The sequence below is a fragment of the Fistularia commersonii genome, chromosome 14 (genome assembly GCF_037954325.1).
Source record: "Fistularia commersonii isolate RoL2024-O1a breed Wild chromosome 14, RoL_Fcom_v1.0, whole genome shotgun sequence".
Classification (NCBI taxonomy): Eukaryota; Metazoa; Chordata; class Actinopteri; order Syngnathiformes; family Fistulariidae; genus Fistularia; species Fistularia commersonii.
In genome coordinates, this window is record NC_141297.1 from 11274781 (window position 1) to 11300853 (window position 26073).

The following is a 26073-nucleotide window of genomic DNA, read 5'->3' on the forward strand; positions in this document are numbered from 1 at the left end:
GGGGGGAAGAGTGATAGAGAGAGAGGAAAGAGAAATAACAAAAGAAAGAAAGCGCACAGGGCACAATGGCACAAGAGTCTACACAGACAGAAACAGCTGTGGAGACAGTAAAACAGGGTCAATCATGACAAGATGACATTTCTCTTTAACTTATATGGTACTGTACTGTAGAAGGATGCTTTTTGCCCTCTGTTTGTTAAGTTCCATAAAAGTTGGCATTTTTATGTATCTTTTAAACTCAATATACCCTCCTTTTTTTTGCTCCACAATGACAAATTCAGGTGGCGTAGCAGTTCCGCAGAGGAGTCCAGGGACTGTCCCTGGCAAATGTGTCCAAACTGCATCTGAGGAATTCACGTCTGTCGGCTCAGTCCTGTTTTAGTGAAACCTCCTTTCTCAGTCCCCGGCAGTCCAGCTGACCTCAACACACTCCTTCTTTTCCTCAGGGCTCTCCTGTGCAGTCGGTCACTCAGTCCGATTAATCTCAAAAGCACTGTGACAGAAAAATCAGCCAGCAGCTCAAAAACGCACAGTACACTTCTCAGCTGCTGCTCCAGCCAGTAGATCATTATTTTTCCCGGATCCCACCTGATTGTGCAGTTCAGCAAGAAGCAAGTGAGTGAGCAGATCCCGTGGTTTGATTTCTAGAGATGCTTAAGTGACAGGAAGGATTTTGTCCACTTCCTGGTGGACACTGTTGTCAAGTCCTGAGCACAGTGCTTGTGTTTCTGTGGTTGATACAGTGTTCAGGTGATCTACTGTTGCGTGTTTATTCTCTGTTAGCAGTAATTCAACAGTTCTCTCTGTTGCACTGAAGTAGTAACTCTCAGACATTGCACCCTGGCCTCGCAGAGCCTTCTTGCTGAAATACAGTCTGGACTGTGCCACGCAGGGTTCTGGACTGGTGACAGTGGCGTGTGCAGGGACAACACGTGATGCTGAGAGGTGGGGAGCTGGAAGTGTGGCTGAGAGTGGTGGTGAGATCAGAGTCTGTTTCTGTTTTAGCCCCTAAAACACTTCCGCCAAAATATCTGTCTACTGCAGGCATGGAGTTTGCTTCAGAGGGGAAGTTCTGGCTTCACGATGTATTCACTGTGAGAGTGTGTATTATATGTGTGCGTGAGTATGAGAGTGAGTGTGTGTGTGTGTGTAAGAGTGTTTTGGCCTTCACAAGAGCTCACACATTTCTGTGGAAGAGAATAGTTCTAGAGAGTCAGGGTTCAGGGAATTTCTTAGTTCGATGTTTTGTTGTTTTCGTTTTTTTTTTTTTGCTGAACCCTTTTCCTTTCCCATCACAACAGTTCGTACTGCCGCAGGTGCATCCTCTGGATGATGTCTCGACAGTCGTTGAACACACGACGGATATTTTCCGTGTCCACAGCGCAGGTGAAATGGGGGTAACAGTAGTGCCTCCCGTCCCCACTTGCTGTACTGATCCTCTGCAGACAGAGAAAAGGATGACAACACAACTTATGAGGCAGATGATGATGTAACACCCTCATTTCTATTCGAATTAATTCCATACATAACAAACATATAGAACAGATTGTTTTACACTCACCAGGAATTCATCTCTTATGAAGTACTTTGCCCTTGTGACACGAGGATCTTCCCCAGGCTCTGGTGTCGCTAGGGGAGAGAAGAGGCAGGTTTTGAAGACAAATAGTATTTTGAGGTTATGACTACTCAGGTGGACTGATTTTAATGCAATCAAGATGGAGTAAATTTAGTTTTAGATAGTCAGCAATTGACGGCCAGTGACTGGATTAATCTGAGTGGAAAGGGCAACCACAGACAAACTGACAGACTGAAAGGCATGCAAGGTGGGGGAGTCACAGAGCCTTGGACAAGGGAAAATGTCGGGGAAATGAAGGAAATATTACATATTACATTAATTTCTCAAAACATATTCCAAGGCTCTTTATGGGAAAACATGGCAGATTTGCAGAGTTGATGATTAATGCGGTTAAACTCTGAATGTGGCAGAATAAAATATTTTCCAGTAAAGATTTAACTATTAGATTGTAGAGTGCCGGTTTACATTTGGTGAATGTTTCTAGCAGCATAACTGCAACTACCAAAACACCAAAAGTCAAACTGTCAAAACCAGAAAAGTTGTTTGGAATATCCTTGATGGGGTGTTTTTCTCAAATAAAGTTAAATAAAACAAAGAGACAGGCTTTGTTTCATATCCATCACCATCTGACTCAAAAGGAAATATTAAAGTTATTCAAAAGATCTCCATAATTTACAGCGCTATGAAAACCACCTTATTCAACATTTTTCAGACTCTCTCTCAGGTTAACTTGACACTTTTCCAGAACATTGTGAGCAACAATCTTGTGGGTTTGAAAAACACTAATATGTTCCCTTTCCAAAAAAAACTAAAAATTTCCTTCCCTCCTTGAAGTAACTTCCTGCTAATTTGAGGTTATTGCTTCTTAATTTTATTCTTAATTTTTCATTTTCTGCTCATTTGTAGGGACATTTTTTGTCCCTATAATGTCATTTTAATCTACTTACTAAAATATATATTTTTTTATCCTGGGGCATTTTCTTATTCAACTAGTTTCAGGGAATAACATGTTGCTCTTCAGATGACTTGACTCTAATTATCAGGAAGGGTTTATTTAAAGTTTGCTTTCTCCAGGGGGCATGTGAATTTTCATGTTATTCAGATTAAATGAAATCTTTCAATTCTGATGACTTCACACTGTAATACATGTTTAGATTCACAAGGTTCTCTGTCAAATATTTTAGTGAAGATACAGTGCAGCCAAAGTTACTTTGTTACACTGTTTGTTTTGAGAAGCATGATGGGAAAATAAGGAGGAAGTCTAAATGAAATTTTAGAACGGCGCAAAGTTTTTCAGGTTATTTTGCTTTTTTTCCAGGTTTCCAGTGATTCCCAAGACTGAACAGTTGTTTTGTTCACATTTTCCAGGAAACATAGAAACCCTGTTTTCACATGCTCACGTCTAAATCAAGGACTGTAGGATGTGGTTGGAGTGTGGAGGCTCACCATCGTCAGGCGTGGTGTAGCGAGCAAATTCAGGAAAGTATTCCTCTATTTTGGACTTTCCTGCTAGCACCTTCTCTGCGAGCAGATCCTGTTTATTTAGGAACAAGATGACAGAAATGGTCCGCAGCCACCTAAGAGGAACACAACATTCTTAATGAAAATCACCATAGTTACATCCGAGTAGTTACTGTAGTACACCTCTCTCCAAGACCAATTTTTTTTTATACGTCAATGCTCATCCCAGAGATCATATTCTAAGGCTGCCACAGTTTGATTATGCTCGAAAACTTTTATTGCAGCCGCAAATTCAAAATAAGGAATGTGATCTAAACGTGATTGCTGTTATGCAGCATTTGTTGCTAGGGAACCTCTCACAAACATACTTGGTTATGCAATCGTTTGAGAGAAAAGCAGGCCGGTTTGTAAACATTGTGTTTGGTCAATGCCAATTATCTGTCTGCAGTAACAAATGGGGGGACAAATGACATTAAATTGATTCTGATTTGATACAATTCCTGGTCATTTTGGGGCTGGGATTCACATAAACAGTTTTTCTCTTTGCCGTCACCTGTTGTTCCAGATATTCTTGAAGAGGTTGAGGGCCTCCTGTAAACGGTTAGTGTGATTGTCCTCTCTAATCACCATGTTATAGCTGCTGCTAGCTACCACAAAGATGATGGCTGTTACATCTGTGGATGAGAGCAGGGAAGTGACAGTTGAGACACAGTGGAGGGAAGAGACTTGGGCTGAATGAATGAGGATGTTGAAGAACTCAGTAAGCAGAGGTTACCGTTAAAGCACTGAATCCATTTCCTGCGTTCATCTCTCTGACCACCGACATCAAACATACTGAAATCAGGGAGGAAGAATTGGTTCAGTGAGAAAATATTGCCATCCTGTGGAGGAATTTTGAACATCTGACCCTCTCTAAGGGGACCCCATTTTTTTCTGATTCAAGCAAGTTGTGCTTTTGCCACTTAAGAGAGAGTTGTGTTAGAAAATACTAACAGCAATGTAACTTCATTTTTAGTCAAGTTCAAGTTTCGTTTTCATTGAGCTGTCGCTTACTGGAAATTAACTTTGTCCACTTGGAATCTTGTCTCAAAGATTCCTGAAGTCAGTACTCTGCATCGCAGCAAATCCTAGAGAAAATTACAAATTTGATATAATACACTGTTTAGATCATTGCAATGTTGTGGATGTTTCATTTTTAAAATGATCAATTAAATTATCTACCATTCAGATTGCATTTCTGTTAGGTCAGGGTAATTTTTCATCAATAATACTGAGTTGATTACTGTCAATAACACTGAAAAAATAGCATTTAAAAAAATTGGCATGTCATCTTTAAATTTTCAGCAAGCAAAACCAGAAAATAGTAAATAGAATTCAAGACAACCAAAAAGAAAAAAAAAGCAGGAAATAAGCCACTGAAGTAAGAATTGACTAAAACGAATCTAAACTAAAAATTTCTTGGTATTGAGTAACTAACTGTACCTTAATAGCTTCACTCACCTGATCTGTTGGAGTGTAGTCGCTCTGCTTCACAATGTCAATCTTGTCTAGAAAGCTGTTGGGTAAATGTTGGGGAGGTTACCAGATCATGATAGTGGCCAGTTATGGTACATGAAAAACATTGACACCAAATAACTGACACACAGTTTACAAGAGTTTATGGCATGAGATTTTTTTTTTAATATAAAATCTATGGCCAGTTTCAATCAACAAGTTTATTTAAAACTAATAAATGCAGGGACTCAATTTGTGGCCCTTTATCATTGAAAAACATATTGTATGTAAAATGTATTACAATGTATTACACTTTATATTTAACAGTATTATGATTTCAATCTTTAGCCCGAAAAAAGCTATTTGCTGAGTAACCTAATTGATGTGGGACAATGAAAGGAAATATAAAGACATTCATTCCCTAAACGCCCTCACAGTATTTTCATTAGCAAATTTGATACTTTCTAAAAGTCAAATCATGTCAGATTTTATTTATATAGCATTTCACATCTGAGTTGTCTCATGGCACTTTACATACAGAGTAGGTTTAGACCACGCTCTTAAATTATTTACAGAACCAAAACTTTCCCCATGAGCAAGAACTTGGCGATGGCGGCAAGGAAAAACTGCCTTCAACCAAGCAAAAACCTTGGATAGGGCTCAATGTAGGCGGCCTTCTGTCTTGACCAGTTGAGGGAGAGACAGAGGGAACAAGAAAGACAGAAAGACAGAGAGAGAGAGAGAGAGGAGACCAGAGAGATAGGGTACGATAGAAGGGGTTGGACAGGCAAGATGAAATGCTGATGGAGTAACACATTAAAATCTTGAAAGCGTCACAGTGTGGAAGCAAAGTAACTCTTCAACGCAACCACAATGTCAAGACTGAAAAAAAAAAAAAAAAAAAAGGCAACTAACTGATTTAGATTTAAAACGACGAACATTAACATCATTGTTAATCTGAATTATCTGAAAAGTATTTCAAAAATTTGATAAATCAATTAGAATTGTATTCAACATTAAGGACAATTATCTGTAATTCTCATTTTGAAACTGTCATTATGGGCTTGTAACTTTTTTTTTTTTTAAACAGAAAGAAGGAAGAAGATATTACAAGTGGATACAAACTTTCCACTTTGATAAAAGGATAATGAATTTCCCTTTGGTCTCATTTGCCCTAAGTTGAATCTAACTGGACTTCTTTTATAGATCACACAAATCATGGATTAACTGTATCTTATGTTTTGAATTGTGGAGGCGAACTTCCCTTCAGGAACAATAGACCCATTAACTAACTACCGCTGGGTCAATAACCTTGTTACTATCCCATTTAAATATGTAATTTAATTTAAAAAATTTAAGTAACAAGAGACTGTCTTTTTTCGAGCAACTATTTGGAAAATCTCAAAGTTGAAATCAGTTTAATTATTCGGTCTGGCAAAATTCACTGTAACAAGACGATATTTACGTCAAAAATCGAATAGATAACATCACATCTCTCCTGTGACTGGAAATAGAAAAAGGTAGTATAAGACAAGAGGATAGAAGGAATAGTTGAGAAGGGCGGGTAGTGTGTTGCTCAGAATTAATTCACTTTAAAAAAAAAAAAAAAAAAGCGACAGGCAAGAACATGAGAAAGGGGAAGAAATGGAAGCAAGGCAGAGAATGAAAGCGTGGTGGTGTCTGTCTGACATTACAGAGCAGATTTCAAAAATAGCTCCCCAGCGCCCTGGCCTCCAGCATGGTTACCATGGAGACCCAACCACAGGTGCTATTAATAGTCTATCAGCTCCCAATCTAGTGCGGCTGGATTAGCTCCAGAAAAGACAGACAGACAGTGAGGTGGAGAAAGGAAAGACAGAGGAGGAGAAGAATGTGAGCGCGGGATGAGCTTGTGTTTTAGAGTTGGATATGAGAGCAAGCAGAGGGAGGGAACCAGAGACTGGACTGTACCATTTCAACCACTGTGGGGATATGTACAGGGCTTGTACGCTCCTTAGCTTAATCTTTAACAACGTTAAACCAAGTTGAAGGGCTAAATAGAGCATTTGTGAACATTTCCAAGAATGTAAAAACTCGTCAAAAGGCTTATGGGTCACAGGCTTGCTGTTCAAAGCTGACAGTGAATGTATCCCCTACAAATATCACCCCTTCCCCTCCTTTAAACATCCTTCGGTCTAGCGATGACTCAGCCTCAGCCATGTTTGCTTCCAAACACTGCAAACGCTGCTGTTATATAAAAAAATGGAATTTATCTAGAATCTTCTCTGCTCAACGTTTGCCCATTCATGTTTTTAACTTATAACTGGTCATTGCTGTTTGGCGCATCCTCTTTGCACTTAGAAAAAGGTCCTGAATGTTCTAATGCAAGCCAAAGACTACACATTACTGACAACAACTATACTTTTACCTATAATGAAGACAATGACAAGATTACAGTTGGAAATAACTATGATGAAGCAAAAAGCTGAACTGCAGATGGACGTGGAGGTACAAAATATTGTAAAGACAAGCCATTCAATCACATATGGTGTAGGTTATTGTGTACAAGTCTTACATATTCAGATCATTAAAAAAAAAAAAAAACTTTCATGGCCCTCTGCAGATAAAAACCTGCTGGCATGAGCAAATCTTTTACAATGCGTTTTGACAAATGAGCAGCATCTAGAGAAGCATTTTACGAATGCAAACAGTGACACGGCAACTAATTTCAAGCCAAAGACTGGTAGGACGATCAAAGATACAACTGATGTCGTAACTTGTCTACCGATTTGGTATATGTCTCTTGGCTTATGCACAGAAAAACAAAAACTTCCAGTCAACTAGCTGTGATTGCCAGCCTGGAGTCAGTTACCCAACGGGCACAAGGCTCCAGCTTTGTCCTGCAGCTGCCACTAGATGTCAGTGAAAAGCACAATCCTACAATTAGTTCATCTTGTATTGAACATGGCATATTACAGCTACTGGAAGTCCAAAACAAACATAATTCAAGTGTTTCATCCAGACTGTTGAATAATTCATAGTGCTTGTCGCCAGAAGTTGAGCCAACATTTGCTTGACTTGACTTTACTTTACTTGACCTAGCCCAGTTCACTGATAGTCCCGCAATGTGAACCAAAAATCCATCAAAATAAGATAAAGCAAGCGTCGTCTAAACGATTTACAGAAAAATTGTGGGAGTAATTAAATACCAAGGGTTTTTCCAATGCTCAACAATGCTCAGAAGAACCACAAATCATTTTGATTTTATAAGAATCAACAAGTAGCTTTAGCATATTAGCTTAATTACTCTTTAAAAAACCACCACTTTTAAGGAAGTTTTATACCACTATTATTGCTATGGAAAAGGCAATCTTAGAATTGAAAACCTTGGTGATTAGGAAGTGTCCCACTGTAAAGAGATACTGTAATGAACAAGATTTCCTTTTAACCTTCATTTAAACATTATTCATACATTTAAACAACACAAACAGGCCCACTGAGACTGAATTCAACTGTAACAAAAACAAAACAAAAAAAAAACATATCATCCAAATTGGTATTCAAAAGTGACAGCAAAAACATCAATAGCGATTAAAGCTCATATAATTCTGGACACCCATCCCTCTACCCCATGGCCATTGAGACAGGATTAATGAGATGGCTGCACACAATAAAAAGGGATATGAAGTCACCCTGGTGTTAATATGAAATCAGACAGGTAGGTTACTTACTATTGTGCACAATCGATAAGCTGGTACTCATTGGATCTCTCATAGCATACCTGTACCCCCTCATCCTGCCACAGTGTTTTTGCATGGTCGTAAAACTCCTGGATAGAGACAGAGAAACAATTGCATGAATGACGGGTTGGGAAGTCACATAGAGGAATAGTACAATATTTTTTTGCTGATCAATTGAACAAAGTGTTAGATATACAGGGTGTTGGTACAAAACTGACACAGTGTGTCAAACACTCATGAGATGGCAGGCAGAGGAAATTGTAAATATACACCAATTTTTTTCAAACTTAAACTTAGTCAAATCTTGCTCTAATAAAAACAAGGCCAGTTGAAAAAAAACACCCTCCTACAGTTATACATTAGGAGCCTAATTGGAAAGTTGTATAAGGAGAAAGAAAGGCAGGTGAGGTTGTCCATCATCTGCAGTGTGTGTCACAATGCACTGGGCGCTCAGTTCTTTGTTGACACCACATGCAGTGTACGTTGTGCCTGGGCCATGCCTGTGTTCATGTCTGTAAAAGGTAAATAGTGGTGGGTAGGAAGAGACGGCACAAGATACACCGGTACTGAAGACATTTGACAAAGTAGATGTTAACCCCTTTACTATATTCTCTGTTTTGTACAGACTGATGACCTCTGTACATCCAATTTTAAGGATGGTGGGAAAAGAAATTTAAGCAGGACATATAGGGTAGTTATTTATATAACTGAACCTTAACATACAACAAACATAAACTGTAAAGGCTTATCTCATTGGCTTGAAAAGTAATCACAGCTGATCTGAAAGATGATTGGTCTTAATACTGGTTTCATACTTTATGATATCTGCTATGGAGGAGGAGATTTGAGCTGCAGGATCTTTATACATGAACATTCAAGCACCCTTGTGTCAGACAAGAAATATAAGGCTAGAGTGGAAGGTGTTAACTGACAAGACCTTTCTACATGATGCTGGCCCGACCTGCTGGATGTGTGATGAGGTTTTTTTTCCCTAGGCAGGTGGGCAGGCCTGGTCTACAGTTTTGCCTTGACTAAAAATGCAATCTTACACTCATACATTTTGTGTATTTCTTATTTTGCCGATGACTTGCATCAGATATTGATTAATCTACTGACATGGTGTAATGACTAACTGAACATTTAGATAATTGATTAAGACTAAATGCTGAGGAATGTGTGTAAATTTGAATTGTGTTACAGGACGATTTTTTTTGGTGCTATGTCCATGACATGGTCTAATGTAACCCAGCACGCACGCACATGTATACACACACGCACACACACACACAGATGAATACATTATCTGCTGCTGAATTATATAATATTGGTCAACCCAATATTAACCAATATTGAATGAATATTTTGTTACTCTAAAAGTAAAGAAACATCAGAATATTCAAAAAGAGGCAATTACTTTACATTTCTGTTTTTTTTCCCCCAATTACATTTATTTTCAAGATGGTTTAGAGATACAATGAAAACATTTCCATTACACCAAATCATTTAAAGTTCTTACAGGTGAGTGATTGAATGTTGATCCACCCAAAAATGAAATCATCACCTGCTAATGCATTTTTGTACTTCTGTGTTGTTGTTGTTGTTTTTGTTGTTGTTGTTGTTGTGTATGTGTGTAAAGTAACAGTAAATAATGTTTCGTGACAAACCAAACATGAAAACAGCTTAAAGTTTCAATGGTTGCCCAACAGTATGAACAAGTAGTTCATGAACATTGCTTTTTTTTGTGAATTTTATCAGAAATACCATTGTTCTGTGAGAGATTTTTTTTCATTTGCATCGTCAATTACATGTATTTAAAAAATGTCTTCACCATGCAGTTCTGCAAGACAGCAAGCACATCATGTGTTTACAAACAGAGCGTTCTTTTATAATCAGTCATGCGCTTTAAGAAAAAAATAAAAAAGCTTACTTTTCCTAAATTGATGTAGTGCCTTGTCTTTTCCTTCTGCCTACTTCCCTCCCCTTTCTATACAACAAATACACCTCTGGACAACCGGAAATACAGGAAATTAATCAAGTGTTTCATGTCTTTTCTACTACTGAGAACAGAGGATCACATCAGGTGAGACAAAGAGACAATGGAGCTTGTCGGCGGCACCATTCTTGCTAAAGGACACTTCAGCAGGGTTGATGTGTGGGTGTTAGCTTGATAGAACAGCTGACCCTGTTTGCTGAAGGTCATTATGACTTCTGGAAGGAAATAAGAAGCACTTACACCCCAGTGCTCCTACATAATCACCATCATATATTAAACACAAGCTGTTGCGCTAACAAGGGCCATACACCAAAATAATAATTAAATTCAGAAGCCAGTCAAAAATACTTGTCATCTCATATTACACTGATGTTATGACTATGAATCCTCTGAATTCAGGAAGACTGTGGGACCAAGTTGGTGTTTAGGTTAGAAAAAGTTTTGAAACAGAGATGTTTCAGGCAATACTTACATAAAGTGGTCTCAATTTATGTGATAAATATAAATAAATTAATAAATAAAAATCAGGATATCAGTGTGAAAAAAATATTATCAAAAAAAAAACTTAAAACGCCGCTATTTTGAAGTTGAGAATACAAGAACAAATACGGAAGGAAGCATAAGCTTAATGGTAACATTTGAATTACACTCTATAAATGTCCCATTATGAAAGTGTTAAGATTATGCATTGTACACATTATATCAGCAATATTAAGTCTCCTAACAAATAAAGTTGCATAGCTAGTCCCAAAATAATGCAGTCAAACACTGATAAATGACTGAAATAAATAGGTCAAATCTAAATTAATTAGTTGGTTTTAATTTTCCGTGATCTTGCATCCTTTTTTTTCAGATTACGGACAAATAGACCAGGCTTTATGATTTTGAAATGTCCAGATCAAATAAGTAAAACTGTCATAAATGTGGATGATGTTTAGGAAAATGTTCTAGATGTCATAAATGTATCTGAAGTCATGAAGTTGATTGTTTTCTGATTAAAGGAAACAATCATGAATACTGTCACTCTAAAAATAACACCCCCCCACCCCAAAAAAACAAAAGAAAAAGAAAACAAAACAACAAACTAATTGTTTGTTGGCCTTAAATAAGTAAAAAAAAAAAAAAAAGTAAATTCAAAATCCAAACACAGATTGTGTTTTGGTTTGGCTTTTGTATTGCAGCCAGTTAATTTAAAATGGCAAATTGTCAGTTTACTGGGACTACTAAGTAGCTGTTTGCATATTAGGAGTTGATTCACAGTCAACAATTGCAGAATATTCACCCACATCATGGTGTGAATCAATAACAAATTCCAAAAAACATAAGAAATAAAAGATTCTCCAATTCTAAAAGAGTGCTGAAATTGAAGAGAGCATTGAGCCTGGAAGCAACACGTGGCTGTGGATAAAGGGGGAGACTGAGTTTTTTTTCTCTTGGCCAGGACAATTAGTTCATAGGAATGACCTGCTGAGAATATTACAAACACACAAGCATTACCCATGAGGTCATTCGTAAACCTTAGTGTCTGACACTCATGTCAAGGGATTACCACCTGGGATTTAGGGACTTTTACATACCATCATTAACACACAAGCACACCTGCAGCTGGCTCCCATGCTTCCAAAAGTCCAACAGGGGAAAAAACCCAGATAATCAGAGAAGTTAATTATCTAACAGTATATTTAAACAGCCTCACACACAGTAACTGGATTGAGGTTGATTCTATAACTGATTCTTACTGCAAAAATGCAAATAATGGGAAATCTAAATCAAATTTCTAGTACAATGTACTATGTGGGTGTAATGAGTACTGCTTTGCGCTTTCCTTGCTGTTTGCACAAACAAAATAAGATGGTTCCAAACTGTTCGTTGCATGTCAACAAATCAGAAGAACAAATCAAAACACTGCGTTACTTTGTATCACTGCTTGGTTGGAGTAGCAAATGCCATGTAGTTGGTATGTACAACAGGTTTCCTGTTTTAGCAGAATAAAGAAAATTAATAAAGTATCTCACTGACAGACATGTGAACCTGTTGAAAGACTTTGCGGACTGACAGCTCAGTCAATGCGATAGATGTCACTCTGCCCTCAGCACACAAATATGGGTTTGTTTTGTGACCAAATGTTTCATCATCCTTTGACGAGGCTTTATGAACAAAATGAATACTTAAATAGCAAACACTTCCTGGTTCAATTCCTGAACTTCCCCTACCCCGTCAAAGTGTTGTTGAACCATACACTGAATGCAAAACTGATCCCAGGGCACTGCTAAGTGGCTGGTTATCACTCATGGTCCATATATTTGGGCTTAACAGCAGTAGTCATATTTCACTGATGTTGTGCTGAACGTATGACTGAATGTAACAAAATTAAGGTATTTCTCCTTATAAAACCGCAAGTGTGCAGATGAACACGACTAGTGACAACTTGTATGTTTGTATTGAGTACTCGTAACACTTCTCATGTCATGTAAATTTTTAACACTACTTTTATCCCTCGGAAATGTGATCGGAAAACTGACTGCCAGCAAGCATGTGCGCCAATCAATGATCGATGATGATTGTCATTGCTTTAGTTCAGTTGTTCTGCATTGATAATACATTAATTCTAAAATGTCTATGATTGGTGAAAACAAAACAAAACAAAAAAAACTCTCAATCAGAATCTATATGATTTAGAAAGCAATCAATGATATCCAAATCAGGAAGTCAATGAAATAGTTGGTGAGGTCAGTGTCTTAATAACTACTGCTGTGCTTAAAAAAGCTGTGCATCAAACAACTTGACAATGATGTTATCGGAGTGTGTGTGTGTGTGTGTGTGTGTGTGTGTGTGTGTGTGTGTGTGTGTGTGTGTGTGTTTCGCCTGTGTTTATAGGGCTGTTTGCATCATTCAAGAGTTTAAAACTGTTGTACTCACAGATGGGAAGTCAAAATCCTTCTGGTTGACAAAATTGAGGATGTATTCGATCCGATACTGGTTCTCTGGGCATGCCAGAGAAACCGGTGGTGTCAGGGTGCTCATGGCTGTCACGATGGTCTGCAATCAACACAGAAACCCAATTGAGAAGTGTAGAAATCTAGATGACAGGAGCTCAGAAGATGAACCATATTAATAAAAAAAAAACAAAACAGGACTTATCAATTAGAACAGATCCATTACAATCAGACTAAAGAGCCAAAGATACATAGCAATTCTCTACTTTGAAATGTTTGCGTGCCAATGTTTAAGATGTCAAAAACTTCCTGCTAACACTGTGTGTCCTGAAAGAGATTCAGGAGGAAATGAAGCTTGTTAAAAAGAAATTCACTAATGCTTTGTCAACATAATGGGTTAGTTTTAGGCACAAAGAGCACTTGGTTAGTTTAAGGTAAACATTGTGGTCTGAGTTAATATTGCAGTTGAAACAGGGAGTGGAGTGACATTGGCGTAAAAAGAGATAAAAAAATTGATGTGTGTACATACATCTAGAACTACAGCAGCTACAAACACTGAACTTCTCTGGCTGTGTAAGCAACCATTTTTACATTAGTCTAAAACACTGATCTCAGATAAATATTTGTCAGGAACCAATTTGATTAATTGTGTACCATTACCCACCTCAATAGCCTCTTTTATATTATTCTTGATGTCTTGGATTTTTTGCTTCTTCTCTCTGCAAAACACAAAGAGATACTATCATGTTAGGGATTTTTCACTTAAGAGTGATGACATAAATACTGGTGTTTTCAGACAGAATAAAAAAGTAAAAACGGTGGGAAAAACAGGTAAATAAATAAATAAAGAAAATATGAATATAGCACATAATTTAGTTCATTAGGAGTGAAAAGAATGACTCTGAAAATGTGTGGAACGCCATCAGTGCAGAGTCATAGCTTACATTATTATGTCAGTGCCACTGTGCTGCTTTCCTTCTCTTGGACACAAAAGACGACAACGGTTTACTTTGCAAATATTGTTATTATGAAGTTAAAAAGTACTGGGAGGCAGTTACGTGTTACCATGACATGGTACACAACAGTGTACGGCATTGAGTGTGTTTTTAATCAGGGAAGGTTAAACAGACCTTCATTGGCACACATGGTAGAGAAATTATGTCTGTCTGCTGAGAGGGATAGCTGTTTGTACAAGACATTTAGACACTGTGACAGAAAGATTTCTAATAAAGGCAACCAGAAAGCCAGTTAGTCTATCTTTCACCTTGAGCCTTTTAGGACGACACAACATTGTGTTTACAATAGTTCTATGTCAGTGACAAAGGGCAAGTTGAGCCTCTTTGATCTGTGCCAACTCTTACTTTTCCACAATGACACTGCAGCATTGGAGTAAAGGAGATAACTTTTCATATCTTTGCATTAAAAACTTGCACTCCAAAGTTAGTTGTCATTTAGATGAATACAAAGGCTTCACAGTTTTCCCACAACATCATTTTATTAAAGTTAAAATGTCTTTGGTATCTGTCTTCTAACTGTGCTGGCCAGAGTTTCATAGCACATGAGATAAAATAATCCTAATAAAGAATTCAATTCACTTACACTTAGTTGACATCAGTTTTAAGATAAGTGTTTATAAGTGCATGTCCGGTATAGTCGACTCAAACATAGGGTTAAAAAATAAATAAATAAAAAAACAGCTGTGGGATGGTAGAAATGACAATGAGCTTAACGTCAGGTCAGTTGTGTCAGCACACTTTGGCTTCAACACACATGGTACAGTACAAAACGGAGCTTAATGTAAACACTGTCAGAAAACAGCAAAATGACTCAGTGCTATGTGTATTTGTGGTGAGTGTGCGAGTGAGTTGGCCTGTGTGTATGCCTGTGTCAGCACTTGTGAGAGGCAGGTGTGCTGGACAAGTGAGCCATCACTGGCATAGTTTATGTTTGTATAGCTTTTCTTAGGAAACAAAATCAGACAATAACAGTTTCTTAAAACGAAAGAGACAGAGTTTAGTTTACCAGCAGTTAAGCAGTAAAGGGGTCTAAACACTGATGTCAGCTTCAGCAATGCTGAGAATGACTTTCCCCTATGTATATCATTTCAAATAAAGTGATGTAAATTGCCTGATCTGCACACCCTCATGTAAAGAATCACTATAATGTGAGTTGTGAGGAAGGATGCTGGCTTCCTTTCCAGGAAAACAAACATGGTAGTATCTTGACCAAAATTGTGACCACAGATGACATGAGTCTTGGGAGTATACATTAGTGAAATCACAGCATCAAACTTGGCCCTTGCAAATAAAGTCAGCATCGGCTAAGACTATTGAACACTGCAACATTTAGGTCATTTGCTGCTTACTATTACTATCTGAAATGTGGGGTACAGGATTGCTCAGTGCACCTACAAATTCTAACATTTATAGGTGCAAATTAGGGGACTTCAGTGTGAACTTGGGCTTTAGCAGATATTGCAAAGCCCTGGCTGGCAGTGTTATCACATGAGAACCAAAACCAAGTACTGAGGGATAATAGAAATCTTCAAAACGACATGAATGATATTGTTTGGAAAATGATAGTCTCAGAAGCTTGTGAGGTCATTTTGCAATCAGTACATGAGAAAAACAGGGACAGAGAGAAGCAAAAGCAAAAGAGGGGAAAGTTTATTGGGTTAGGAAGCATTATTTACTTATTTACATTTTCATGCTGATAGTCATTGTTAATCACATGGCCATAAATCCGTTCTTGAGAGTGAGACTGTATGTCTGTGTTGTTAAAGAGAGAGGGAGGGGTAAAAGATAGACTGTAAAATTTCAGTACAATACGGTGAGGATTCTAGTTATGTGAAAAGCAAATAGTTAATTGTGAAAAAGATGAAAAGCACTTTTGGATGGTGCAGCAGTCTGTTTTATGATTCTGTTCATTCATTTATGTGAACAACAAACACAGCCATTTATAAACATACAGTTACAGCTGGAGCAGAGTCACGGGATATACAATACATGTCAAACATAGAAAATTGTAGATTGAGCTGCAAGTGAGCTATTCATTTAAAGGTTGGAACAAATTTGCGCAACAAAGTATCCCCTGGTCTTGAAGGGGACTTCAGTATTTGTAGGGGGAAGCCATGTGAAGTGTGATGAATTGCCACAAGCAATGTCACTTTTGGCAGTGCTCTTTGCAGAAGACTCAAGTCTGGAAAAAAAAATCTGAAGGTGAGAAGTGAGGTCACTAAACCTCTGTCACAAAGGGTTTCTTCCTGTATATTGCCAGCTGATCATTTCAAAAAACCTAAAATTAATTTGAGAAAAAAGCCAATTGTTTTGGACTTTTTTAATGACACTGTCAAAAATGCAATCCTACTACTGGGTTATTGAATATTTAAAGCATTTTCTCAATAGGCACCCAGTTCAGTGTTTGCCACTGAAGATTCAAAGCGTTTATTGTCACACGTACAGTGTAGAAACGTGTTTCCCCGTACAGTGAAATGTCTACTTTGCTGTCCGCAGTGCATTTGGATATGTGCTGATAGGAAGAGTGTAAACATTATTATAAATATGATTATGATATGAGTATGAACAGTGCAATGGAACAGTGGCAGTGCAATAGGACATTTAAGTGCAGCTTGGTGTGCAACTCACAAAGTGCAGGTGCAAGGATGAGTGCAATTTAAGTGGGCAGTAGACTTTACATGTGCAAGAAGAATGAGTGTTAGCTGTAATTAATGCAAATAATGGTCAGTAATACATACATGTTTGCCATTGAAGTAATGCAAACCATTACTTCAATGGCAAACATGTACATTCATAGCTCAATGAGAGTGTCAATCAAAAGGAAACCATTTTATCTATAATTAGAGAAATCTATGGCCAATCACTTGTGCTGAATGTTAGATTGTGAACTGCACATCATAAGGTGGCTGGTGATCATGTATATGTGAGAACCCTTAGAAAGGAAATGGGTCATGCACAACTCTATATACAAAATAATCAGCCTGATAATCCAAGCAATGTCACATATCTGACTGGAAGTGATGATGCTGTATGTGTTTGTGCCTGCTGTTAACAAAGACACCCACGCGTATACACAGACACTCAGTGTTGTAGAGTCATGCGCTAGGTCATACGCTCTTGTCTGCCTTAGGTGCTGATTTTCAAGTCTAACCTTGCAAAGATGCTTCCATCCTCATTACTACCACCAGTGCCAAGTCATTGACACACAAAGATGAAACAAGTCAAGAAAGTGTGCAAGAAATGGAGAGCAGTAGTTTCTAATCTGTAATAAAAAAAACTTAAAAGTTGTTTCTATAGAGAATCAATTTGAAAAATTGCTGAAAATACTGTACAAACGCTTATTTAAGTCCTAATAACTTAAATTTCTACCTCTACGTGTTGTAACGAGACCATTTTTATTAAGACATGATTCTGATGTTTAATTTATGGTGCTGGGCCTGTGAGATTGTCAAGAAACAGAAGATTTCAAAAACATGGGAGAATCTTACCAACTTTTGTAACGATATGCTAAACGGTTAGACTTTAACTTTGATGTTTCTGAAACACAGACATAAACCAGAATCTAACCAGAATATAAAACTGCTTCAAACAAGACGATATTTAAATTAGCAGCACCAAATAACTGCACTTCATTCAAAGTTTTGCTTGTGTGTCAACAATGAATGTCACCATAAATTCCAAAATAAAATAATGTAAATTCATGAGACAAATTAACACCCTGCTCCGTGTCACACTACTGAATGTAGCCTACTGACTTTTCCTTCAAATGGTTGGACTATGTTAACTCAAGATCTCAGTTTAATCAAAATGCAATTCAATTTTATAGTACTGCTATGTTGTGAGAAGAACACATTTTGAGATTTTAAGTGATTGGTGACTGAAAAGTGAAAGGTGACTGTAACCTGAATGGTCTGTAACATGCTGTACATCTAACTGTCCTGATAATATCTCTGCTGCAGACAGCAAGTGTTGAAGTATAGTAACCATGTGTTACCTCAGTGGCAAACATCTTTTAAAATACAGCTGTATATGCCCTGGACTTTGCTCCTTCAGAACAGGTTCTCAACTGTCCTAACTTGTTGAAAGGGAATTCCACAAGGTTCAATTTTAGACACTTTACTTTTTCGTTTATAGAGTAACGATTTACCTAACAGCTGGGAGGAGCAAAAACGAAAGTATGCAGATGACATACATATATGTATCTGCAAAAACTGCTCAGATGTCAGCAGAAATACAGTCAAAAGAAATGTTTGGTGTATCAGTGTGGCTTCAAACTAGTTTTAGGTGTGATTTTAGATTTTCATTTAGAGCTTTGATTGTCATGTGAAGAGGTTGTAGAAAACTGTCAAAATTTAAACTGCTTTTGTCAAATATACCACTTCAGGCAGCACAACAGTGCATGTAATGATATTTTCCCAATTTATCATACTGGATAACAGTTTGGGGCAGGGCTCCCATTGCTTGCTCCAATTAAGTCATTATATATCTTAAATTATTAAGATATATAATCTATTCATTTTCAACAGCTTTTTAGATTCTCAAATCCAAAAACGTATTAACATTTGTGTGAATAACCTCATTCCAGAACAACCTGGCAATGAAACAAAATGGTAGGATAAGAACTAGGGGTGCAATAAGCAGTATACCACAAAATGCAGAACAACATTTGGACAGTCATCATTCTCAGTAATAGGAACATAACTCTGGAACACATTACTAACTGAAATCAAAACTTTAAGAGAAGTCAAGGTCTTAAAACAAACATGCAAAACAATGGCTGAAACTGAAACAAGGCGGAGACTATTGACTCTTACATACTATTGTACTATTTTAGTCTCCTGCCTTTAATAGGTTTGTGTTCTTCCAGTTTTGTTTTGTTTTGTTTCTACATGTTTTGGATTTTAACATTATTATACTTTTTTAACTAAGCTTTTGAACTTTGTTTTAATAGTAAAGGCTTACCTAAGGTCAGGGATTGCAAATAAGCCTTGGCTTGTTACCTGTATGCATGACATCTGTTTTGTATTTCATGTCAAATAATGATTATTTAATTTGTGTCTGTTCAAAAAAAAAAAAAAAGGTTCATGAAATATGTATTAAGAAAGTATATAATTTTAAACTAAGAGAGCAAATGAAAACAGAATATGTATGTATATATATATATATATATATATATATATATATATATATATATATATATATCTCAATCGGTCAAATCAATCTCACTATACACCACCTAACAGTAAATAGAAAATAATATGTCCTTTATATGGTTGTTTTTTTTCTGACTGTACGAAAACTACAATGTGGTGAACCACAGAGAACCTGCTGGGGCTTCAATCATTTTCTCTCCTCAACAGTGAACTGCCTTTTAGTCTAAATTAAGTAAAGGCTATTATGTTGATGGTTCCACATTCCATTTACCAGCAGTAACAATTCAACTAAAAGTATAGTGCTTTAGCATCAAAATTGTAATCAACTGCAGAAATACAAAGTACCTTAAAATTTCATACTTCCAACGCAAGCCAGCTAAATGTGCTTGAAAAGGAAAGGGTAGGGTAACCCTAGCTCTTTGACTAATATCACACAACACTTTGAGGTGGTCAAAGCATATTTTGAAAATGTCTCAGTTTTGGGGAGATTTCGGCTAATTACTGAGATATGGTCCTTTTTGACAAAAACAAATGATCCCACACTATATTCAAACATAAGCTCTTATCTGGATTACTGTAGCGTGGAAAGTGTAGAAAAAAATAAATAAGACATTGAGACACTTTACTTATCAAGAATAGGGCTAGACTGATGTGAAACAGAACAGCAACTATCTTTCTTTGACATAGGAGAGAAAGCTTATTTTCCTGCGGTTTTATAAGAAATACCCTATCCTCTGAAAAGGGTAATAGCCAAAACTTAAATAAAAGTCACACAAGGATGATTCTCACTTCCTGTCTAAAATTCCAATGCAATCCAAATGCAATTATTGTATGTTTCAAATTTAACTAATAAACATTGTGCTATTACTACTGAGTAGTATTAAATGTTTTTTCTGACCATTCTTTGAAATAAAGTAGGAAACTGTTGTTTTGGCACAGTTCTGCAACGAATTAGTGGGTCATAAAATTCCAAATACATAACATTAACTGTACAGACATCACACAACACAGTTTCACAATGCCACAAAAAACAGCATGTATTATGAGTTTGACATCATAATACCATTTGGTCAGTTGACCAGCTTAAAAATCTTTAAATATTGTTGATCAGGGAACTCCTATACAGAAGTTAATTTGTGAACTGCAGTGTTTCTTTTTCAGGGAGTAAAATTTCACAACTTCAACGCCTGGAAATTGCCCGTTTTCATTTGGCATCTTCATGAAGGAATACAACAGCAGATGTGGGTTGAACACAGTCATAACCTGCTACAGTGCATAAACCTTTAGCTGTTTCTACACCTTAACTCTCATACTTACTCTGCATTGAAGCCGTTGACATGCAAGATCCTCATCTGTTTCACGATGGTGCTCTTTCCTGACTCGCCAGCTCCTGAGAGAGAGAGAGAGAGAGAGAGAGGGAGGGAGTGAGCAAAACATTCAGGTCCTGTAGTCATGTGAGGAAAATAAAAGAGACCAACGCACATCAGATGTACATTCCATACACCTTAAATTCTAGTGTATTCAATAGGAGTAGAAGCAGAGATAAAATTGGGTATAGATGTGCGGTTTTCTTGTAACATCTCCATAATAGCCAATCTTGTTAATGTTTTTAGCAAAGATTACGATTTCAGCATTTGAACTTGAACAACTTTCACCAAATACTTCAAAGCTTTCCATCCAAAGGCAGCTAAACCACAAAAACAAGGACACAGTCCAGTTTAGCAGATTTTTTTTTTTTTTTTTGAAAAAATTATCAACTAAGAAAAAAAGAGCAAAATTCAAAAACAACTGGCTTCATATGGGGCTTTGTTTATCAGGACGAATCACTCATATTTCATATGATGTTGCTGATGGTTCTATTTGTACTTTTGACCCACAGGACAAACTGATTTAGACTTAAGTCTTCACATCTAATGGAAAAGAAGCCCATATTTTGTAAAATAAAATCTCAATTAAGATTAAATTTGACCCCTTTTCAGATTTCCTCTTTAGCCTTAGACTTTCCTTTAATGGTGGTAACAAATCTCTAATTAAATCTACTTCAGAGGAATATGATGGTCATGCATGTTGTCTCAAGACATATCAACTAACCATTATGTCACAGAAATGTTTAAGTGGTTACTTCTAAAGAACTATGAGAGAAATGGGTAGATGGTTGCCTTATTAGCCAAGGGTATGTTGCAGGTCAATATATGAGATTGAAAGTCAAAAGGCTTGCTCCCTCATGCCCAACCTGTACTAAAACTGCATGAAGGGTGGGAAGCTTCAGGTTCTACATTTTGTCAAGCAGCTCTTTCCATCTGGCCATTAATTTTTGTATCTTGAAGTGAAGCTTAAAAAGGGAATGATGACTAGCAACTTCCTATTGAAAGAGGAGAAGAAGTTAGCTGGTGTGAGAGAAGATGCAGAGGGTTAGATGGGGGCAGATGAACGTTGTCATGAACCCTGCAGGGAACAACCCAAAGGAAAACAAGTTTACCAGTATCAAATAAATCAAGAAATGAAAATAATCATTTATTTTATCATCATAATGTTCTCAGGTTATTCAATATGTGTTCGAAGAGGACAAAATAAAATATTGCAGTCTTTCTTTCTTGGACAAAGGATTATTATAATTACAAGTCTCTTCTTCCTCATAAGGAAAGTTGGTGCAAAAACCCTCCATTTCCTCCAATCTTCCCCCATGAAACAGGCATACTGCTAATTGTAAAACAGGGCTGAGCTAAGGAGTACATTCTTCTAAGGTGAGCTGCTGTACTGATGAGTTTTTAGTAACTTTTGGAAAATATCATGGCTGACGTACGCAAAAGGATCCATATTTAATAATTTTTAATGTGGCCGATAGTACTTCAATGCTCGGACTTGAAACAAAGACATGAGTCTGGCATGAAACATGAAATGTCAAAAATGAGGCCTAACTCAGTCATTTTGGGGGGGAAAAGAAAAACAAAAAAAAAATGAGTAAGAACTTTGTCCAGTTATCTGTCCAGGGTCTCTAAATCAAAGGCGTACATCTCTATAGTTTTGTTACTAGGTAAAATTGATTAATTATTGCTGCTTCTCGACTAATATTATGACGATCTGAATACCAAAGACTTTGACAGGCAGTTTGCGACCGTTAAGCACTCGGACGCTGGAGCCAGTGTTTTCCAGCCATGATCGGACTTTGTGGGAGCCAAGAACATAATCAGCCACAGAGGTGTTTGTAACTTGGGCATTTTGGTGGCTCAGCAACCTCCAGCGCATACCTTGAACTCATAACATCATGCTCTCAAATCTGACTGATGACCTCATGCCACAATGTCAGCTCTCCTGTTTCTCTCCCATCTTCCTGTCTCTTCCCACACTGCACTGTCACACAAAGAAGAAATGGCTACAAGAGGATCCTTGTCAACAGCGGTATGTCCAACAGGAAATATTTCCCCAGTGCGTCTGTCTACAACTGAAGCTTTACAAATTTCCTGATAACGTCAATGCTAAATTAATACAACCTGAACTCAAGCAAGACCTATAATGTTGATCCAGATGAAAAATCAACTAAAACGTTAGTGATCCTAGTGCTTGCCAAGATGTCAATCGAGGCTGGACAAATACTTTTGTAGAAAAACTATGTACCCAGCCAGATCTGAACATATAACTAGACTGCCTTTGTAAAATAGATGTGCTAGGTTTTATGTCATTTTGCAGACGTCACGGGGGACATGAGCCACCAACTAATTGACATTAAGTGATCTAGTTAATCCCATACACTGTCAATTTAATCCAATGATCAGAGTAGTTCTAGTTCCTGGTTACAATTATACCGAACCATATAATCCAATGATCATCAACTTCTGCCTGTTGGCCAGGCACAGTGAAAGTTTTATTCTGCAAATGGATAAACAAGATGTTTGTGGCACCGAAAAAAAAAGTTAATTTTTACAACCAAAATATTGGAATTGTCCTCTTGCTTGCCATCAATTTTCGAGAGGTTTATGGTAATGATGGACGAGACTACCTCAGACAAATTCTTTCCTGAAGAGAAGTGAAAGTACAAATCGAGTTGTTCAGTGGCATCAGGTTGGAACTGGATGACCCATTAATGCTTCATTTGATTTACTTGATAAACAAACGTCCATAATGTGCAGCACTGAAAAGGATAACCACGGCATCCACAGGTCTATGATAAAGACAAACTAGTGCATTATATAACCGAAAGGCAGCAAACTTTATGGCAGACATCTTTGTTTTGGTTTTCATGTGGGCCCTGTCCTTCTGCTTTGCTAAAGTCACCACAACTTCCTCACCAATATAAATACCCGCATGTTGTACAACATGCACCGCAAGAGGCATTTCCATAATCAAATATCGTTATTTTTACAAAGTACGGCAAGACTCCTTACAAATGATAAGGCTGTGAATGGACATAAGAGTTTACAAAGCACAGGAAGGCAGGAGAAAGTCAGACGCTCTTATTTGTCTCTTATGTAATGTGGAGACCCAGCCCACCTCCAGCTAACGATGACACACTCACACAACCACATGTTGAGTCTGTTCATTTCTTTAGTGGGTTCCATACAAGTTTTCCTCACCATCACATTGCATTAAGGCCCTATTAGGCCACATGCCCATAATCTGGCATGTGATGTAGCACTAGCTTTAGTTTACCTCACTTTTCAAGCTTAAATGCTGAAAGACAACCTGCATAGTCAGCTATGAACACCCTGCTTCAGATACCCTGCAAACGGAGAGGCTATTTAGATGAGCATGCATCCTCAAAAATAACTCTGAATTACAATAAATGATTTGTTTCATTACGTTAGAGTTTGCTAATATTGCAATGGACTTGTGTGTGTGTGTGTATATATATATATATATATATATATATATATACACACACACACACACTGTATGTGTATGAGTATATATATATATGCCTATCACTGCAACATTCACCCCCAAATCAAGCTATGGAGTGTTATATTATGTTACAGCAATATAATGGTGCGAATGGTGGTACACTGTCAGTTTGACAGCATTGTGTAAAAAAAAAAGTAAAAAGCAGAAAAACAACTCAAAAACACGGCTGCACTTTTAACCTTATGCAATGGCAAAGTCACAGTGTTGACAATGTTTCCCAAAACAACATCCCAGAAGGTTATGCAGGGAGGAAGCACCGATTCAATGGTGCAGATCGAGGCCTTCCCTGGGTAGAAGCAGTTAATTCAAATTAGATACTGAAGGAAGCAAAATCTGACTTACCTAAAAGTAGTAGTCTGTGTGTTGCTCTGTATATCTGTTTGTCTTTTTGGAGCTGCTTCTCAATCTTTTTGTTTGCTTCTCTTTGAGCCTTCTCCTCATTTCTCTGGTCTTCAGTCTTACTGTTGCCCAAACAACCCATCTTCCCGCAGGGAAAAAGAGAAAAGGAAAAAAAAAAAGAGGGATCCAGGGGAGGAGGAGGAGGTGGAAGAAGTAGTGGAGGTGGATATGTAAAAAGCAAGAAAAAAAAATAATAAACTGAACTGGTTTAGATCCCACGTTTGACCCACGGATTTGGCAGCGGTGCGACCCACATTTACACAATTCAACGTCCCCGGTCTGGTCCAGAAAACGAACCGAGGTGCAGCCCAGGAGGAATGATGTGTCCGTGAAGCCTATTTTGCTGTCAGAGGGCAGGATACTGCTGCTGACGACACCGAGGCCGCCTTCTCAGTTGGTTGAATCCTGCTTCGGCTTTTTCCTTCTTCACATGCACTACAGTTGTTGGGCTTTTTCCGTCCCCCTCTCTTTCAAAAAATGTATATATAAATATATATATATACACACGCACACAACAGAGAGAGAGAGAGAGAGAGATTTGTTTTCACCCTCTCTCAAAGTTAAGACTTATAATCCACAATCTCCCTTAAGACTCCAAAAAAAGTGTGGTTTCCCCTCTTGCGGAGGCAGAATAAACAGCCTAATTTGCATCTCCAGAAGCCCGGGTCTTGCGTCTCACTGCTGCCCGTGACAGAGAGCCCGAGTCGGCGTTTCCGAAAAGCTCGGCCGATCGCTGGCGCGGGTCGTTTCCACGTCTCCTTTCAGAATAACCATTTTCATAGGTGCAATCTTCCGCTCCCTATCTTATTTCTCTCTCTCTCCCGGTCGGCTGTCTTCATCGGGAGGGTGGCGGTGGCGGTGGTGGTGGAGGGGGGGCCCAGCAGGAGAGAAGGAAAATATTTACACCCAAACGAGCTACATGTGCGATATTTTCATCGCTTCCGTTGTCATCCGGCCCCTTCTCATTCTCCGCATCGAATCGGCCCCGAAACAAGCCCAAGACTCACTGCGGTTGTCTGCTAGGCTGGATCCCCCACCTCCGACACAGAAACGATCCAGTATCTAGCGATTTGTCTTCCTCATTTGCGACGGCTGGCCGTTCCTCGCCGTGTTTTCTCCTCCGTCCGGAGGGCCTTGTGGTGTGTCTCTCCCTCTCTTTCTCTATCTGCCCTTCGCTTTTGTTGCTGAAATGTGTTATCAGCCGCTCACATCGCCGCCGAGCCTCCAAAAAACTGCGCACCGATAGTTTTTTTTTTTTTTTTGCTCAAATTCCCAGCTCGGATCCGACGAGTCTCTCCGGTAAATCACCAAAAAAACTCCCCCCCACCTCCACCACCACCACCACAGAAAAAAAGGAGAGGCAAAAAAAAAAAAAAAACGTGACCCTATATGTGGAAAAAAAATCCTTCGAAATGTATCCACGTTTC

At 38.0% G+C, this 26073-nt stretch overlaps 2 protein-coding genes across 2 annotated transcripts in view; one reads left to right on the forward strand and one right to left on the reverse strand.

The window, feature by feature from the left end:
• Positions 1-1228: 1228 nt before the first annotated feature.
• gnas (GNAS complex locus) lies at positions 1229-26030 on the reverse strand. The gene is made up of 12 exons (XM_086159273.1): positions 24590-26030; positions 20666-20738; positions 13844-13898; positions 13163-13282; positions 8242-8339; positions 4538-4592; positions 4091-4164; positions 3813-3871; positions 3591-3711; positions 3023-3153; positions 1562-1629; positions 1229-1439 (listed from the first exon to the last, which is right to left on the reverse strand). The coding sequence occupies exons 1-12, from the start codon at positions 24726-24728 to the stop codon at positions 1293-1295; spliced, it is 1140 nt and encodes a 379-aa protein (XP_086015399.1). The 5' UTR covers positions 24729-26030; the 3' UTR covers positions 1229-1292.
• LOC147227275 (piezo-type mechanosensitive ion channel component 2) overlaps positions 25566-26073 on the forward strand; it is a 49339-nt gene continuing 48831 nt past the window's right edge. The window contains exon 1 of the mRNA XM_086159994.1: positions 25566-25704. Within this exon, the coding sequence (XP_086016120.1) occupies positions 25566-25704 (139 nt within the window). The remainder of the gene's footprint in view (positions 25705-26073) is intronic.